The sequence below is a fragment of the Bombyx mandarina genome, chromosome 17, assembly GCF_030267445.1.
Source record: "Bombyx mandarina strain Sakado chromosome 17, ASM3026744v2".
NCBI classification, from domain to species: domain Eukaryota; kingdom Metazoa; phylum Arthropoda; class Insecta; order Lepidoptera; family Bombycidae; genus Bombyx; species Bombyx mandarina.
Genome location: NC_143223.1, coordinates 13,344,846 through 13,364,480, shown reverse-complemented (window position 1 = coordinate 13,364,480; position 19,635 = coordinate 13,344,846). Strand labels below are relative to the sequence as shown.

Genomic DNA, 19,635 nt, shown 5'->3' with positions numbered 1-19,635 from the left:
CGAGGTAGAGGCGAACTCACTTGCACTGCAATTTCTTGTATTTCATAGATATGTTCGAACAACACTCTCTGGTAGACGTATCTCATTGCTTCCTGCAACAGCTCCGGGGTCCACATCAAGTACTGTTCGTCCAGCCCGTTCGGTTGGTCCTCACTGGGCGCGCCGGTGTCGGGCGGCGGGCTGTGGGCGCTGTCGGCGCGCGGTGCGGCTGTAGTGACCAGGGGCCGCGTCAGGGTGCGGAGAGTCTGTAGCGTGGCCTTCCGCACTGATGAGGTCGCGTGGTCTAAATACGGCCACAGACGGGGCAGTACGTCTGCCAAATCGATCGGACTGTGGACAAAAAAATTACATTTAATTTCCTGATCGAGCAGATTGAATCGATAAGCTAGCAACATCACAAAATAACCGCCATAAGCTCTGAGATCTGTCAGTTACAACAGACTATCAGCAGTACCCGTACCTTTGCATTTGTATCATTATGTACTAGTAATAATTGTATTGTTTGTGATATACGTCAATTTGGAGGTAAAAGAAAAGGCTCCCAGGGTTAACAATATGTTGTCATTTCTTCTCAGCGATAAAACTGTACTTCGATTCGGCGATCGTGTAATAACGATTTAATTTTTGTGATTACAACTTGTGCAGGCCTATAATGATACTTCTTGTAGCCATGTGCAAGGTACAAAGCTAAGTCTGTTCAGAAGCAAATAAAAGAGTAAATATGATTCATTAACCGATCATTTGGAAGTAGTAAGTAGGATAGTTGGAGAAGGTTGGAGTGGCGTTCACGTTGTGATGTCTAGTAGTTGGCGGTATTGACTAGCCCACTGAGTTTCTCGCCGGATCTTCTCAGCGGGTCGCGTTTCCGATCCGGTGGTAGATTCTGTGAAGCACGGCTCTTGCTAGGGTCAGTGTTAGCAACACTCCGGTTCGAGCGCCGTGAGCTCACCTACTAGTTATGGTTCCGCTGAAATAGCCTTAATATCAACTTAGGTAGCTTAGGCTTAAATATTTATGATTGACTTCCACGGTGAAGGAATAAATAACATCGTGTAGGTAATAAAAAGCAAATCCGTTAAATTATAATTTGCGTAATTACTAGTGGTAGGACCTCTTATGAGTTCGCACGGGTAGGTACCACCACCTTGCCTATTTCTGCCGTGAAGCAGTAATGCGTTTCGGTTTGAAGGGTGGGGCAACCGTCGTAACTATACTGAGACCTTAGAACTTATATCTCAAGGTGGATTGCGCATTAACGTTGTAGATGTCTATGGGCTTCAGTAACCACTTAACACCAGGTGGGCTGTGAGCTCGTCCACTCACCTAAGCAATAAAAAATAAGGTTACTGACTGCAGCAGTCGCGCCGGCTCCGGCAGCGCCATGAGTGCCGCCAGCAGCGCCATGTAGGAGTGCGCGGGCGCGGCGAGGTCGTCCTGGTCCCGCAGCAGGCCCCACAGGCGCTGCACCAGGCGCGCGGCGGCGTGCGGGCGAGCGGACACGAGCGCGCCCGCCGCCGGCACCAGCGCGCCCGCCGCCACGCCCGACACGTCCTCGGCGCCGTCCTCCAGCCCCGACATCAGGTGCTCCAGGGCGCCGCTGCTGCACGCCACCTCCTGCAGACCACCCATTATGCTACTCATTTGACTGCACCGTAGGTCACTGTTGCCCTACGTGGCGCACTAAAGTAATTATATTCATTTCTGTTACGGAGCGCCTGGATTGCCTTTTTTTTTTTTTTTGGTTAGAGCGCCGAACCTCCTACGAGGTCCCCGCGCAAAAGGGGCGCGCGGGGTATGTGAGACTCAACGATCTGCATGGTGTTGTGAGCAGACCGCGGGCCCAAGGATTTTAGGACCCACCCACTAAACGACTCCCCTGCACTCTTACACCCGACGTCCGATCCCCTCCGAGGTCAGAACCCGGATGAGGTAGGGGGGTTACCGCGGTCAACACTACAACCAGACGGCGCGGCTCACCCCAAGGACGCCCGGCCGACGGAGCCTTCGAGGCGAATCGAAGGCTCTGAAACGTCGGCCGTCTCGGTACGGCAGCCCGTCGGGCCGCCCAGACGGTGCCGCTGGTGTCCCGGAATACCCCGCTGGACCAGAACCAGCCTGCCGGGTCGGGACGCGATACACCGTCGACCGGTCGCTCTATTCACTCCACGGCAGCGCGCTAGAGTGCTGGTAGCGCGCCGCGCGGCCTCACCCCCTCAGGTCGCCCCTTGACCTTCACCGGGGGGAGGCCGCTACCTACAGGGGCCGGGACGTGAGGGCGTATTCCCGCCTCCACGCCTGGATTGCCTAACTTAGCCTTCTTTTGTTTTTAATGTACATAATATGTTTTAGACTTCTAGGCGTCTTAGAAATAAATTCATTCTCAGTATGTTCGGATATTACTTCAGTGCGCCACGTAAGGCATCGGTGACCTACGTGGCAGTTAACGTATTGAGGGTGAAACTGTCGTTGTACAATACAAATGCGACTTCGACCTGATGCCCGAAAGCGGACAGCCGCATTCACATCGTGATGTCTATGGGCCGGCAACTTGCACAGTGACGTATAAAAGAACTCCACAAGTAGAAAATTCTTTTTTTTTATTGCCCTTGTAGGCAGACAAGCATACGGCTCACCTGATGGTGAGTGGTTACCGTCGGCCGTTGACTTCAAGCCGCTGCCTACACACATCTACCCTAGTAGTAGTAATAGTGTTGAACCCTGACCTGCCTGGCGGCCAGCATGTACTTGAAGCCGAGCAGGGCGCCGTGGCGGGCCTCCCACTGCGCCTGCGCGGCCAGCGAGGACAGCAGGCCCGCCACCTTGCGCACGCGGGCCTCGTCCAGCTGCGCCAGCGCCACGCCCAGCGTCTGGGCGCACGTTTCCCTCACTGGAGCCACCACCTGAGAATTTCCATAATTATATGATGATATTAATAAGGTGTAACTTTCATTACCACCCACGCACTTCAGAAACAAATTAACTTTTGGAAACAAGGAGTTATGGGCTATCCTTGCAATTCCAAAATGACATAATCGAAAACGATCGCAAATTTGAGGAGGTTTGTTTTTGTAACATTTATCACCAGACAGAACAAACATTATGCGACCATGTCATTGCATTTAAAACTGTATTCTTTTAACGGTAAACGTAAAATTGCATGTCAGAAACCATAAACCTATTGGATGGTTAAAAAATTGATGATTTCAACAGCCACACTTCGAATAAATATCTCAAACTAACTACATGTAGGCTTGTTTGTTGTATTTTATACATCCACTTCTCATTTGTTCGATAAAGTTTTTTCAGGTTTAGGTTTCCGGCATAGCATTAGGGTGCGACAGACGGCAAAAGGGTGTATTTCATGAATTAAACAGGTCATAGCCAAACATAACCAGACATACTGGTCTTGAAAACAGTTACCTGATCAGAAACAAAGTCTCCGAAGCGGTCCAGCGCCAGTACGCACAGTAACCTCAAGGCCATGTCTTCTAGCCAATCTTGATGCGCACACTCCATCTACAAACACGAAATATTAATAAATATGATTTAATCAGTATACGAAATTAAAGACAAAACAGTTCAGTACCGTTTTCTCTTTTGTTTATGAACTAATTTTTTTAAGCTATTGCATAGCTTTTATCGCGGGCCTTGAGCGCGGCGACCGAATCATGAAATTCCGTAACGCAAAAAACCTTACACCCCTTACTCCGCCTACCATGTAGCTCGCATTAAACACATTCATACGTTGCGCTTGTGTAGTGTTTGTGAATAAGCGCGTGGCGTGACGTCACACTACATGCGCATCATGAAAAGTCTGCCCATCTCTCTCTCGCGCGGTCTAGCTTATGAGTCTGAAGGGGATAGTTAAGGTTTTGCTTTTATTAATGTTTAATATAGCGTAGTCTTGTTTTATTATTGTTTTAATATTAAATTATCATTGTCTAATTATAATTGCATAAGTTGATAAAAAAAATTATGCAATAGCTTTACCGCGGCAGTTCCCGAGTGCCACACATTTTTTTATTAGTCAGCTACTACGCTTCGGTGTGACCAATAAAAATATTTGGAAACCGATAGTTTTAATCCATGAAAAAATGACAATTTAAAAGAATAAAAGAGAACATCTAATTTATAAATTGAGTAAAGATCTTGATGCGTCAGTGATTTATGGTCGAATTTGTTAATGTTCGAATGACGGCATCACCCAATCGCATGGACTTCAACTAAAGCTGCTTTTGTTATTTTTGTATGAATTATTTAAATGTCTGCAGTAATTTCTGATTGTTTTGAGAATTTGAATGGCTAAAGAACGTTAATGATAAGTCTCGCAATCTGAAGAGACTATTATTTGAGTTTTCCTCAAACTGCCTCTACTTCTTTATTAACTATTCAGAATGTTAATATGCTCACGTTATCCTTCAATCCTGATTGATTACACGGGAAGTTATCCTTTTTTTATGATTGAAGGATTACTGGTGGCCCGGAGGCCTTTCCAGTTTCACCAGGACAGGTGGGCGAGCAAAGGCTCAGCCAGGAGGGGTGGGATTTGCTAGCAGCTGCCTGAGCGCATCCGAAGGTGACCTAACAACTCAAGACCAACTGCTTCGCGAATGAATCTACTACAGAATCAGAATCGCGACACGCTGAGAAGATCCGGCGAGAAACTCAGCGAGCTGATTCATGGGTTAGGTTGCACGGCGAACTCTTTGTCGAGTTCGACGAGTATGGTTACCGGGAGAAAGTTACCCATCATGAGCTACAGTTACTTTGATAAGAAAACTCACGTGTTGAGGCTCGGTGTAGCGAGTGATCCCGGCAGTGTTGGCTATCTTGGCTCGTAGTAGTTCTCTGAGTGCACTGGCGGCTCCGTGGCGAGCCTCCCAGTGAGGGCTGAACAGCTGCGTCAGTAGCGCGCTGCACCACGCCTCCAGGGGCCACCGAGCCGCCTCCCCCTGCCAGCCGGCGGCGCACGGCACGGCGGCTCCTGCCTCCACTACCGACAGCACCGAAAATTACATCGTATTCAAAAATATTGCACTTGTCGCGTAAAAGGTGGTGGTAGGACGTTTCGTGAACCCACACAGATAAATACCACTATACCTATTTCTGTCGCACTGATGTGTTCCCGCTTCAAGAGTGCAGTAACCATTATACTATAAAGTTACATACAATGATGTGTATGGGCTCCGGTAACTACTTAAAAGCAAATTGACCATGACATCTTCACGTCTACACAATAATAATGTTATGCCGATAAGAGTAACGCAATCTACCGCCGAATAGTTGAACGAATATCGAAGGGTCTAGTAGCACCTAGAGCGCTGAAGAAGTACAACGCCACCTATTGTCAGATAGCGGAAACACAATATCGGCTATAAAAGCGTTGCGGAGATGGCACGCAGCAGTTAGTAATCGCAACTACTCGAAGTGAAACAGCGAACGGATAACCTGAAGCGAAGCGGAAGAAGCGAATTGAGAGTTTTAAAGTGTTTGTTGAGTGTTTTAAGTGTTCTAAGTGTTGAATACAGTTTTTAGTTGTAATTCGGTAGAATTTTATTTATCTCGAACCCCAGCGCGTAACAAAACAAAACAAATAGTGGTAAGATATATTGAGAGGGAGTCGATTTCAAACTATCAATATTCAACGAACTAATGAAGATGATAAACATGTTACGAAATTCCAGGAATAGGTAGTATTCGAAATCGTATCGAAATACCATAACCACTGTTATTGTTTGTAATGAAGACAAAAATTTATTGCTTTTGCGATATTGAATCATACTTTCATGTCAGCATGACAATGTTACAAGTCACAAAAGAGCTAAGACTGTAAAGCTATAAAACAGAATAGTCCAAAATTCAGATTAGGTAAGCATTCGCAACAATAAGCCACTGGACGCAAATAGCAAAATTATTTAAAAGTTGATCATGTAATCTATATTTTTGTAGAATGATGGTGATCACTCTAGATTTTAAATCACTGAATAAAATATAATAATTCTACACTTGATTTATTTTTTAATACCAGTCACATTGAATGATATCTTCTAATTATTGTCTAATTATTGTGCTATAGTACGAGTATATATCCTGTGGTTAGTTTGTCGCTTAAACTGACCACAAATGACGTCACCCGTATCAATTTACTTAAGCCGCGTATTGAAATTAATGGAACAATATAAGAAAAAAAAACTAATCAACAATAACTGTGTGGTTCTCTCTATAGATTTTGATGGCGTCATCTATGACTATAAAGTAATATTTTAAAAATAAGGAAAATCAACATCGTATTCAAAGTAAAATTTAGTTAAAAGGACTACCATTCAATGATTTGTTTTGCTAAATGTTTCTTCTACTTACGAAAAAAATCTTCAGTCTGTTCTAATTTCATTTTCTTCTTCTCGGGTTCTATCGGGGGCGTAGGAGGAGCTGAGGTAGACTCCTCGGTGCAGTCTCTAGACTTCTGTTTGCTGAGAGCGGCACGAGCTCGTCTCTTCGCCAAATTCTTTTCCCGTGAACTGAGCGGTTTCGAAGAAATAGGGACTAGTTCTTGCACCGGCATCTATTGAACATTTAGAGAAATTTTGCCACTGAATGATTAACTATGCGATATACAAGTGTTTAGAGTGAGTTTAGTGTCGAGAGTTTTAGACATAATTAAAAATTATTTTTTCAGTTTAATATCAATTTGAGGGTAGTTAGCGCAATATTGAAATGTCTACGAATAAGGGCATACAATATTCGAAACCAAATAATTAACGCATTAATTTAATCTCGCAAGATTAAAATATAAAAATAGTTTTAATTAGATTAAGGACGTTTTTATTGATATTAAGGCAGCCTACTGGATGGTGACTGGTGAATACTGCCTATGGCCGTCAGCTGGCCAGGAGAACAGACCTGGGTCCTGACACCTGGGACTTAGGGCGGTTTCACACCACGTTTGAGAAAGGACATATTGTAGCGGTGGTGAACATCATCTCTAATAGATAGGGATCGACTGACATATCGTAACAACCATGGTTCTCCGACTTCTACAGTTTTCTGCCACATTGTAATCGGGCGTCACACACTCCGCTTATTCTAGTGTACTCTCCATTCTAATACCTTTCTACCAGACTGTCAGTTTCAGACTAGACTGTGATGAAAGTGAAAGCTTATAAATTAATCGCAGTACATGTTTGAAGCTCGATAATAATATATATCTGTATATTAATACGTGAAGCAAAAACTTTGTATCTCTTTTTACGAAAATTGCGCGAACGGAGGAATATGAAATTTTCCACACTTATAGAGAATATAGAGAAGCAGCGCACAATGCTAATATTCTTTTAAATTATGCATTAAAAATACATTAAGTCGATAAAAAAAACATTACACACACTACCATGAATTTGTCACACACAGACGCTATTTGTTTATTGTCAAACTTTTCTTATTAATTATAGTCTGCGGTCAAATTGAAAATAGACTAAATATTGTTTGCCTTTATTAATATTTGTGTAAAGTGTAGTCTTGGCGAAATCCGTGATTGTAGAAGTATAAGTCTTTGTAATGAATTGATGAAGAAACAGAAATACTGATTTGGCTTAAAGGACTTTGTTGTCAAGCCGGTAAAATTTATTAAGAAAAAAAAATGTCTTTGACAATAGAATTATAAGTGTACAAAAACATACAATTTCAATTAATTATAGTTGAATTTCGACTACCTAGAGACCACTGGTTTATTTTAGTACATAACTTACTCTCTGCGGTTCAGCCTTGTTTGTTTGCGGTCTGACGGGGCACAGGTCCTCGTTCGTGTATATAGAGGTCAAGTCGACGCCGAGATTGGCCGCAACGTCCAGACCTAGACGAGTGTTTAACTGCTGCCGTTGCTTCGCCATACGCTCCTTTGCGTCTGTACGAACAGAGCACATTTTTGTCTAACAATTATATATGTTAAATCTATTTATAATATATTTTAACAGAAATTTACCGTATTGAAGTCCACAATTTTTTAAATATTATTATTAAACTGGTACTCCTTTTTAATTCCACAACATCGTATACCATTTAATGTCTTTTCTGCTCGTCAGAACCTTAACTGTGAGACAGAGTCGGATTCAAGTACTCGTGATTCAACATAGCGATGCGTCTCAAGTCTCCATCAAGACATTGCAATCGCCCTACTACTCTTATAGTTACAAATTAAAGAAAATAAATAGAATATAATTGAATAATTAATCTTTCATAAAAAAATTATTGCCCTTGTAGGCAGACGAGCATACGGACCACCTGATGGTGAGTGGTTACCGTCGCCCAAGAACTTCAGCAATGCCAGGGGCAGAACCAAGCCGCTGCCTACCGTTGACGCTGACCTAATAATAAATCTTATTAAGCCAAACAATAATTTTGGGATCACAATCAGCTCCACGATATTCTCGTTAAATCCTACTGTGCATAATTTTAATTTAACATCCCCTATATTTTAACTGCAAATGTGTTGTTCAGTGACGCTACTCCGACGGAGTACACTGCGAAAGGATTCGTAGTAATAAAAAGTATTAACTATACAAATAAATAAAATTGAAGTGTCTGTTTGTAATATTAATATAACCACTTTTTAATACATGAATATGAATGTATATACGACACATAGGTATACCAAAATCACTTTTCCTATAATTTTCATCTGTCTGTCTGTTTGTTCCGCCTAAACTCTGGAACGGCTGGACCGATTTCGAAGGGACTTTCACTGGCAGATAGCTGGTATAACAGTGAGTAGCTTAGGCTATTTCTATTTTGTTAAATTCGATGTGGACGAATTCGCGGACACAGCTAGTAAATAATACTTTTTTACTGGTGGTAGGACCTCTTGTGAGTCCGCACGGGTAGGTACCACCACCCTGCCTGTTTCTGCCGTGAAGCAGCAATGCGTTTCCGTTTGAAGGGTGGAGCAGCCGTTGTAACTATACTAAGACCTTAGAAATTATATCTCAAGGTGGGTGACGCATTTACGTTGTAGATGTCTATGGGCTCCAATAACCACTTAACACCAGGTGGGCTGTGAGCTCATCCACCCATTTAAGCAATAAAAAAATTTAATGAGAATAATAATACTGACCTGCTGTGGAGAGCGAGAAGTCATTCTCGTCAAAATCATATTCGTTTCCCTCGGAACCCATCAAGTGCGCTCCGTTCTGAAGGACCCGCTCTATGTCGAACGTATCACATTTCAACAGTCCGTATTCTTCCGGGTCTGGTTTAATCTCTGTAAAAAAATTTAATACGTACTTACTTTCCGAAAGAAATTAATTAAAGTGATACGCATCATGGTTACGTTAACTTGGTTCTTAAAAAAAAAACGTAAATTCACAGCAAAATAAAATACAAAAAATATATAATTGCAAACTAAATTTCATATATTTCTAAAACTTCTAATCGTGAATGAAATGGTATATCATTTTAAAGATATATAAGCGAATGTGTTTTTTTATCGGTTTGTCTGTAACGAAACCATTATAATACTTTAGCCATACTCCATACTTTTTAACGTATGGTTTATGTATTTTATTATTCTAAAAACGTCAACTTATTGTAAGAGAAATTAAGGAACAGCCTCACAGAAAAAAAAAATTCAATCGGCGTACCCGTTTGTTTTAATATTTTTCAGTCAAATAAAACCGAGAAAAAAAATCATAAAATTTGTTTGTTGGCTCTGTGTTAAATATAATACGTTTTCGGGTCTTTTATTAGATTGAATTGAAACTATGAGTAGACGACGACTTAGCTATGCACCTGGCATTGTTAATATCCAACAGCATCAATGTGAACATTCACCATAATTGGTTTACATGCTCGTTTGCCTTCGAAGACAATAATTTATAATTATTTTTTTATATATTGCTTAGATGGGTGGACGAGCTCACAGTCCATCTGGTGTTAAGTGGTTACTGGAGCCCATAGACATCCATAACGTAAATGCGCCACCTACCTTGAGATATAAGTTCTAAGGTCTCGAGTATAATTACAACGGCTGCCAGACCCTTCAAACCGAAACGCATCACAGCTTCACGGCAGAAATAGGCAGGGTGGTGGACCTACCCGTGCGGACTCACAACAGGTCCTACCACCAGTAAAAAATGCATGAATAAAAAAAAATACCGACCTACACAATACACGGTGCGAGTGAATTCAACAGAGCGATAAATACTATTTTATAAACATAGTTAGATTTAGTAACTGCAGCGAAGCATCATCCGGCTTTACTGGCCAATAATAAAATACATTTAAAATAGTAAATATATACGTTTCTCATTCAATAGCTTCACTTTATGTACTCGTTTATGTAACGACTAAATAGTATTATCGGACGGAAATCCGGTCCGTGTTTTGTGACCTCTCCGTTTTCCTGTTGTACATTATTTATTATGGTAAACAAAATCTAAAATTTCACATCCATGTTTATGTTTTTTTTTTATTGCTTAGATGAATGGATGAGCTCACAGCCCACCTGGCGTTAAGTGGTTACTGGAGCCCATAGACGTCTACAACGTAAATGCGCCACCCACCTCGAGTTATAAGTTCTAAGATCTCAGTATAGTTACAACGGCTACCCCACCCTTCGAACCGAAACGCATTACTGCTTCACGGCGGAAATAGGCGGGGTGGTGGTACCTACCCGTGCGGACTCCCAAGAGGGCCTACCACCAGTGAAGATGTTTCAATTTACTGATTTATGAAAAATACGAAGGTCACGTAATGCAATGAAAACAACAGGAACAACTATACCAAGATTCATCACAATCGAATTAATTGTATCGGAACGCATACAGGACAAACATACAAAAACTCATCATTTGATAATATATAAATTAAAACACCGTTTCCACGCTCGATTTTCTCCTGTACCTATAATAGGAACTAAAACCATACATTGAAGAAAATTACAATCATATTCAGAATATCTTTTGATGACATTGGCTCTACTGCGATCCAACCTCATGGTAAGGAAATCATGATCCGTTACCACTACACCAACAAGCTTGTGATTGAAAAAATCACGTATTTATTAAAGGAGATATGTGATTTTACATGATTAAAAACATGATTGCGTAAGAAACACAGATGTTTGAGACATCCAAATTATCACATTCATAAATGAGCATGCTGGGTTTTAAATGAGATCATCTTTCAATTTGCTTCCACGGTCATACGAAGCGATAAGATAAGAGGTCACCCACACAATTTCTGAGCCAATTTTTATCTGTATGCTTTATGAAAATAAACTTGGATATCGGAACTTTAATTCGGTCATCTCAGAAGTGTTCATTTTTATTTAATTTTATTAAGAGAGAATCGCCGGACTTCCGTCTACGCGTCGGTGGACGTTAATGTGTCGAAGTTAAAGAGACTAAATCCTCTGGCGCTTAACAACCTACGTCCGAACCTCTAGCACTATAACACGTATCGGGCCGAGCGCATGTCTCCCGGCCATATCAAGTACGTATATCCTTACAAGAATTGGTACCAGCCTACGAGATATAAATTTAATAGTACAAGTGCACCGGGCGTCTTTCGAACCAAGAGAACAAACTAAATCGTTTTCCGGCACACCTTACCACATACAAGGACTGAAAAATACACTTCTGCGCAAAAGGTGAAACCAACAAACACTCGGCATGAATCGTGCCTCTTACTAACTTCGGTTTTATGAGAATACATACGACAATAAAATCATAAATAACATTACGCAACTACACATTTAGAAAACTAAATGTATTTATCTTGAATGCTTTCACTTTAAACAAAACGTTGACTGGACCGCGTAGTATGTATGTATAAATAAATATGAAAAAAACCGGCTATCGCACCCAAATGTTCGTAAAGCGTGCTATAAAATTCCTGATTAATTTAATTTTTTTTTTAATTTACTAATTTTAACTTACTAACAATCACGCCACGTTAACTGGTCCCGTGATAAGTTCGTAAAGAACTTGTGTTACAGGTACCAGATAACGGATATAAATGTAAGATTTTTATTATACACATACATATATTTAATATACATCCATAACCCTGGAAAAGACATTTATATTTATCATACAAATATCTTCCCTCGGCGGGATTCGAACCCGCAACCGCCTTGTGTAGTGACCATGTCACTTACCACTACACCAGACGGCCGTTTTATAGTTTTAGGCCGTTGCTTTAATAGTTTATTTTACACGCCATTTTTATACAGTTTCACAAAGAGAAGGATTATTATGCAGACACAATGGAATGCAAAAACAGCTTGCTAACTTGCTAGTTTGGCAGATGAGAAGACAACAGCCGTGTATCCCAAGTCAGAGACGTTTTAATCTCCCCACTGGTTACTCCTACTACGACTTTACCAATGCGTTAAGTAGTAGTACTTTATATTTGGATATATTTATGCAATTGTATATTAGAACTCATGTCTCAAGATGGGCCGTGAGCTAGTCTTGATTTTTTTTATTTTTTTTATTTTATGACCTGGTGACAGAGACCTTTAGGTCATATCTTATTTGGAAAATGTTCATTACTTTGGGGTCACTACACTTCACTTCACTAAATTTTGTCATTTAAATTGTTTGAATTGTCTTTTTTATGTAATTATAAATAGGTTTATAGGATGTTGGATCTTTTAGTAAAAAGTTAAGTGGCGGCGGGCGGGAGGAAGAGACACACTTAAATGCATTGGTATCACTAAGCTCACTAGCCAGCACAAGTCTTTGAATTAGGAAACTTTGGCAATCGAAAATAATTTATTTATTTTATTTTATTTATTTATTTATGTACACACAGAAAACAAGACACAGTACAGAGTAATAGGAATATTATGTACAAAGGCATATAATGTGATGGATCGTCCCTTCTTCTGCTTGACAGTGTATACATTGGTTATTTGAAACAATGCCAAGTCTTGCTAGGTGTGACGGCGCAGTATTATGGCCAAATCTCAATCTGTTTATTGTTGTGATGAAAACTCGACTTTCACTAGTTTTCAATTTTTCATACCATGGTTTAACAGGCAGGTTATCTTGGATACTTCCATACCACTTTCCCTTGTTTTCCTGATCTTTCTGCCACAATTCCGTCCACAGAGTGTAACTGTTTTCTTTAATATTTAGAAAATAGTCAGTGAAAGGTACGAGTAATAGCTAGTCTTGATACCTATTAACCTAACCTAACCTTGATACATTTAGTACCTTTTTTTTACGTCTTCTACTCTATGGATTGGTGATTAGAAACTAATGATAACTAAAGGAGACAAGGTATACCCCCCTAATTAAATAGCCGAATTTAAATACATGTAAATGAAGCTCTCTCAGTATATTTAAAATTTCCGCGGCTTAGCTTCGACTATCATAATAGTATTATGTATGGTGGCAGCTATGTTCATTCTATAATTAGAAAAAATGCTCTCTGGTTTTGTACATTCAAATAGATAACGTGCTTTCTTAAATAATAAACATTTCAAATTTTAAAAGATTAGTTATTGAAGCAATAGCTTCTTACAATGTTGTTTCTCTTTGCAGGTTCGAAAATAATTAAAATAATTGTAAGTGTAGAAGTAAGTTAATAAAATAAATAACTCTTTGCAGCGCAACAACTTGTTTTTTTTTTGTTTCGACAAACAATACATTACATACATACATAAACGAGTATAAGGCAAGCCGCGATCATTTATATCATCCTCCGATTTGACTTGTGCATATTGTCGAAAGAAGGTCAACGCCACATTATATGCAATTTTAGCCATAGAGGACGCACAATATGTTCAAGGATATATACATATATATGAAACATATCGATACATACATAAATGTGAGTGTGTGTGTGAATGACGATATGAGAGAGAGAAGAGTGAGTGTTGAGTTGACGGCTGATAGAAGAGAATGGAAGAGAAAAAATTTCTGTGCCGAACCCACCTAGTGGGATATGGTAAAGAAAAAGAAGAAGATGAAACGGAATCTTATAACAAAGTGGTGCCACTGAATGACAATGTAAAATACTCTGCCATTAATAATAATATGCAATATGAACTTGGTAGGACCTCTTGGGAGTCCGCACGGGTAGGTACCACCACCCCGCCTATTTCCGCCGTGAAGCAGTAATGCGTTTCGGTTCGAAGGATGGGGTAGCCGTTGTAACTATACTGAGATCTTAGAACTTATATCTCGAGGTGGGTGGCGCATTTACGTTGTAGATGTCTATGGGCTCCAGTAACTAACACCAGGTGGGCTGTGAGCTCGTCCATCCACCTAAGTAATAAAAAAAAATTGGTGCGATAAAAATGAGCACACGTCGTAAATGTCTAATATTCGAATCTTATTTATGTATCAATTACCTACCATCTTTTATTGTTATATTAAAATTTGTATGAAGTTACAAATGCATTTAATTTTAAATTACATTAAAACCAACATTATTACCATGTATTACACACGAATTTGTTTATACTGTTACACATCTGTATTCATAATGTACCTCTACACTGGAAGAAATGAAATTAAAAATATTCATGGCAACGTGCCAACTAAAGTATTCCATGCTTGAACTGTAAACTAAAACTTCAGAATTAGCACAGAATATATAACTAATTCATAGGAAATAACTTTTGACTAGAGGTCCCGCAGTAGTCGAAATTCGACTATAATTAATTGGAATTGTAAGTTTGTACACTATTATGATTGTATTTTATACTTCTATAATCACAAATTTCGTCAAGACTACACTATAAAAAATATTAACAAAGACAAACAATATTTAATCTATTCTCAATTTGACAACAGACGTCAAGAACAAAAGTTTGACAATAAATAGTATTCATGCGTGTGTGCGTCAAATACATGGTAGTGTGTGTAACGTTTTCTTTATTGATTTAATGTATCTTTTATGCATTATTTAAAAAAAATATTTGCATTGTGCACTTCTTCTCTATATTCTCTATAAGTGTGGAAAATTTCATACTCCTCCGTCCGCGCAATTTTCGTAAAAAGGGATACAAAGTTTTTGCTTCACGTATTAATAACTTTTGATAACTTGCGACATGACATTCAAGGCTTATTTTGTATCGACGGCTGTTCTATCCTTCAAATTGGAACGCATAAATGCATATTGAGGAAGCGATTGGAAAAGGAAAGCCATGGACAAAGTGCTTTGGAAGAAGCTGGAGGAGGCCTTTACCCGAGAAGGGGTTCCGATCAATGTGGTACAGAAGAAAGTAACGTTAGCGAATAAAAGAAAATTAAAGAAATTCTATTCTACCCTGGTATATTTAGATATTAAATCGCATGTAATAACGATATCATTATGGATTGGAAATAAACGGGCTTTATTATTATTATTATTAAATGCATATTGACATTATTTTACTGGTGGTAGAACCTCTTGTGAGTCCGCGCGGGTAGGTACCACCGCCGTGCCTATTTCTGCCGTGAAGCAGTAATGCGTTTCGGTTTGAAGGGTGGGGCAGCCGTTGTAACTATACTGAGATCTTAGAATTTATATCTCAAGGTGTGTGGCGCATTTACGTTGTAGATGTCCATGGGCTCCAGTAACCACTTAACACTAGATGGGCTGTGAGCTCGTCCACCCATCTAAGCAATAAAAAAAGGCGCTAGAAAACATGTATTATTATTAGTATTTCTAGTATCTCTACAAGTGCGAGGTGCATAAACACTCGCTAACATTAACAATTCCGCAAATTTATACATACTTTTTTTACAGTTAAGGTAGAGCTATTTTTCGGGAATAGTCAACGTGTAACATTTCATGAAGATCAGTTGAGTAGGTAGTTAGATGTCAAAAAGTGGAAAAAAAAAGTAAGAAGTCGTCGTGGCCTAAATCATAAAGAACCCTGGTATCGAGTGAGGCGACTGTACCGGTGTTCGAATCCCGCAGACAGGTATTTTTTTTTTTTCGAATGAAATACGTACTTAATAGATGCTCACGAATGACTTTCACGATGAAGGAATAACAATTAATTAGTGGGGTGGTAGGGCGTATTGTGAGGCCGCACGGATAATGAGTTTCAGTTTGAGCTGCGGTGGGTCAGCCGTAAAATTGAGATTTAGACCTCATGTCTCAAAATAGGTGGCGGCACATACGTTGATGTCGTCTACGGGCTCCGGCAAACACTTAAATAAAATTTGAACCAAGTTTTATTAATCGTTAGTTTAAACTTTGATATTTTGGGCCTAAAACTAGTACATATTGTCAGATAGTGTAGCGTAATTCTGCCCAATACTAACATATTGTTATTCGATTATTGTACAAATATTGACAAGCATCGATGGAAGCTTATTAGCGCATTCGTGCGATACATATACAGTACTACATTTATAAATCACGACATACGTGTATGGTTTGAACTTTGAACACCGGTGGTAGGACCTCTTGTGAGTCCGCGCGGGTAGGTACCACCACCCTGCCGTAAAGCAGTAATGCGTTTCGGTTTGAAGGGTGGGGCAGCCGTTGTAACTATACTTGAGACCTTAGAACTTATATCTCAAGGTGGGTGGCGCATTTACGTTGTAGATGTCTATGGGCTCCAGTAACCACTAACACCAGGTGGGCTGTGAGCTCTTCCACCCATCTAAGCAATAAAAAAAAACATAAAAATATTGTATTTGATTTAAATTGAAACTCATATATATATATTTTTTTTATTGCCTTTGTAGGCAGACGAGCATACGGCCCATCTGATGGTGAGTGGTTACCGTTGCCCATGGACTTCAGCAATGCCAAGGGCAGAGCCAAGCCGCTGCCTACCGCAAATACAGCATATTATTTAGTCGCGGCGGAAATAGGCAGAGCGTAATTAACTAAGGTGTTCTGATATAAGTACTAGCGCTACTTAGAAAGCATGCTACGTAGTCACTTTCGCGTAATAATTTTTAACTATTTTTTTTATTACTCGCTCGCCACTTCTTTATTTGATAGTACATGAGAAAACTTCCTTATAATGCCAACAACTGTATAATTTTTCAAATGAATCATATAAAAATTTAACATAAATGCATGGACGTGGAGCACGACAGAAATAAAATCACAAAAAAACATTTCTACATATTACAGGAATACGTGCTCATTCGTAAATAGTACTCTAATCGCCCACCATTGGGCGTATACATAAATAGCTGTTGCAATTCGTGAAACGAAAAAAACAACCATAGATTAAAAAATCCACAAGTCTATACGACACGCGTCATCATAATATTATGGAAAGGCCTCCGGGCCAGAAGTAATCCTTCGACCATTAAAGGAAAAAACAAAAAAAAAACAATATTATTTTCAGCTTATCTTAAGGAAGAATAAAGTATTTATAAAACTCACAACAAAATCTATAAATTCGTATACCGAACAATGAACAAGTCGTAGGGTATTTTTAGACAGAATACAGGCCGGTTTCGATGGAAATATAAACCGCAAAACTTTATAATAATGAAACTTATTAGTAAAAAACGAGAAAATGTAAAAGTGAATCCAGAACGTTCTATTCGTTTCTAATTCACCCAAGATGGCGGGGCATTGAGAGATGCCCACGTTGTCTTTTTACACTGTCTGGAACTAATAATAATATACACTGACTGACCTTTCTTATCCGCCAGCGGTGTCGGATGCCATTCCGGAACGTTCGATAGGATCGCTTCGACCGCCTGCGAAATGCAATAAAACGTCATTAAAATTCCTGTACAGTGGAGAATGAATGAATGCCGAGAACGCTTTGGATGTCGTAATTGAAACAAAGATAGTATTTTATTCTATCGACTATATTATGTTGGCAGGATGCGTAATTATTATTCATAAACTAAAAAGGGAGTGATCAAAGTTAATAACATTATGCTCCTTGAAGATATTTCAGACTTAAAAATATTCTGTTTTAATATAAATGAAAAAAAAAAAATTATCTATGGTGATACGGTTGAATCTTTATCCTATCCTATGAAATCCTCAGTAAGTCGAAAAAAAATTATCATTCTCTGCCACTAAACGCCCAAATACTCGATATCTCGAATTATTTAGATTTTGTAACTCGAACAAAATGTTATTTCCCTGTGAAGGCAATTTAGTCTTCGATCAATAATACTATTATTGATCGAAGAATTTAGTACATTAATTAGTAATTTAGTACTCGAATAGCTTTTGCCCGCGACTCCGTCCGCGTGGAATAGTTACTTTGGCATAACGCAAAAGTTAACCTCCCACTTAATTTACGTAGAGAGTGAAAATATTTTGAAGCATTGTTTATTGGTGCTTCACTTGTATCGGTTTTACCGTGATGTTATATTATAGCCTTATAGCCTTCCTCAATAAATGGCCTATATAACACTGAAATAATTTTTCAAATTGGACCAGTAGTTCCTAAGATTAGCGCGTTCAAACAAACAAACTCTTCAGCTTTATAATATTAGTATAGATAATTCAAATTTCAAAGAACAGACTATACAAAGTTAGTCAAATATTCGTATAATTACGTCTTACATGGAATTCCCCGAACTCGAAGAAGTAATTGATTTCAGTAAATATGTACTACCATAAAACTTAAATCAAATTTTATTTTATTTTTTGACTCCCCGAAAAATGTATTCACAAATCGCGCCTGCTTAAGTCGAAATTTTAGACATCAAGTACCCACTTCATATCTCGAACGTCTTGTTAAGTCGAAGTTTTCTGTATTTCCCTTGACATTCGAGATATTAAGATGCTACTGTATGTACACAGTATGTTTGTGTTTACCGGCCCGGCTTAAAATTTCATTTTTTATAATTTACTAGCTGAGCCGACAGACTTCGTAGTGCCTCAATCGATAAATAAAAGACACATCAAAGGGACACATCAAAGAAAAAACCAAATTAATTGTTTTTATATAATTCCGAGCTTTTTTATATTTTCTCACTTTTTAAACCTTCTCTGGACTTCCAAAAATAATTCAAGACCAAAATTAGCCAAATCGGTCCAGCCGTTCTCGAGTTTTAGCGAGACCAACGAACAGCAATTCATTTTTATATATATAGATTGCATATACGAGTGAACGAGCACACGACCCATCTGATGTTAACCCGACTTAGAACATCAAGTCAAATTCTCAATTAAACTTTTTTTTATGTTTGAGAAATCACTGATGGCCCGGAGGCCTTTCCAGTTTTACCAGGGCAGGTAGGCGAGCAAGGGCTCAGCCAGGAGGGGTGTCATTTGCTAACAGCTACCCGAGCGCCTGCAATGGAGACCTAACGACTCCAGAGTAGCTGCTTCGCGAATGAATGTATTACCGGATCGGAATCGCGACCCGCTAATAAGATCCGGCGAGAAACTCAGCGGGCTGATGTTTAAGGTTAGGTTGCACGTCGAGCTCTTTGCCGTGTTCGACAAGTACGGTTACCGGGGTCCCTTCTCCTAGTGTTAGAGATAAAGGTGTCTAATGCAAGGTTTATTGGATCTGATGGATCCGCAAGGACGTGACCAATTAAACTACTTCGCGGGGAGAAGGTGTCTACCTACCCGCGTGGGCTTACAATACGACCTACCACCACTAAAACAATAAAGTTTTCGCTCCAACGGCCCGAGTAATCGAGAGAGTTGCTCACTCGTAACAAACGTCAAACACTATTAATGTATCTGTAG

General features: G+C 39.6%; 1 protein-coding gene across 2 annotated transcripts in view; it reads right to left on the bottom strand.

The window, feature by feature from the left end:
- Hel89B (histone acetyltransferase 1) overlaps nucleotides 1-19,635 on the bottom strand; it is a 68,835-nt gene that overhangs the window by 22,215 nt on the left and 26,985 nt on the right. For both annotated transcript variants that reach the window (XM_089734116.1, XM_089734117.1), the window contains exons 4-12: nucleotides 17,606-17,669; nucleotides 9,107-9,253; nucleotides 7,746-7,900; nucleotides 6,361-6,562; nucleotides 4,785-4,993; nucleotides 3,421-3,516; nucleotides 2,724-2,900; nucleotides 1,352-1,614; nucleotides 21-330 (exon numbers count right to left, since the gene is read on the bottom strand). In XM_089734116.1, the coding sequence (XP_089590242.1) occupies nucleotides 21-330; nucleotides 1,352-1,614; nucleotides 2,724-2,900; nucleotides 3,421-3,516; nucleotides 4,785-4,993; nucleotides 6,361-6,562; nucleotides 7,746-7,900; nucleotides 9,107-9,253; nucleotides 17,606-17,669 (1,623 nt within the window). The remainder of the gene's footprint in view (nucleotides 1-20; nucleotides 331-1,351; nucleotides 1,615-2,723; nucleotides 2,901-3,420; nucleotides 3,517-4,784; nucleotides 4,994-6,360; nucleotides 6,563-7,745; nucleotides 7,901-9,106; nucleotides 9,254-17,605; nucleotides 17,670-19,635) is intronic.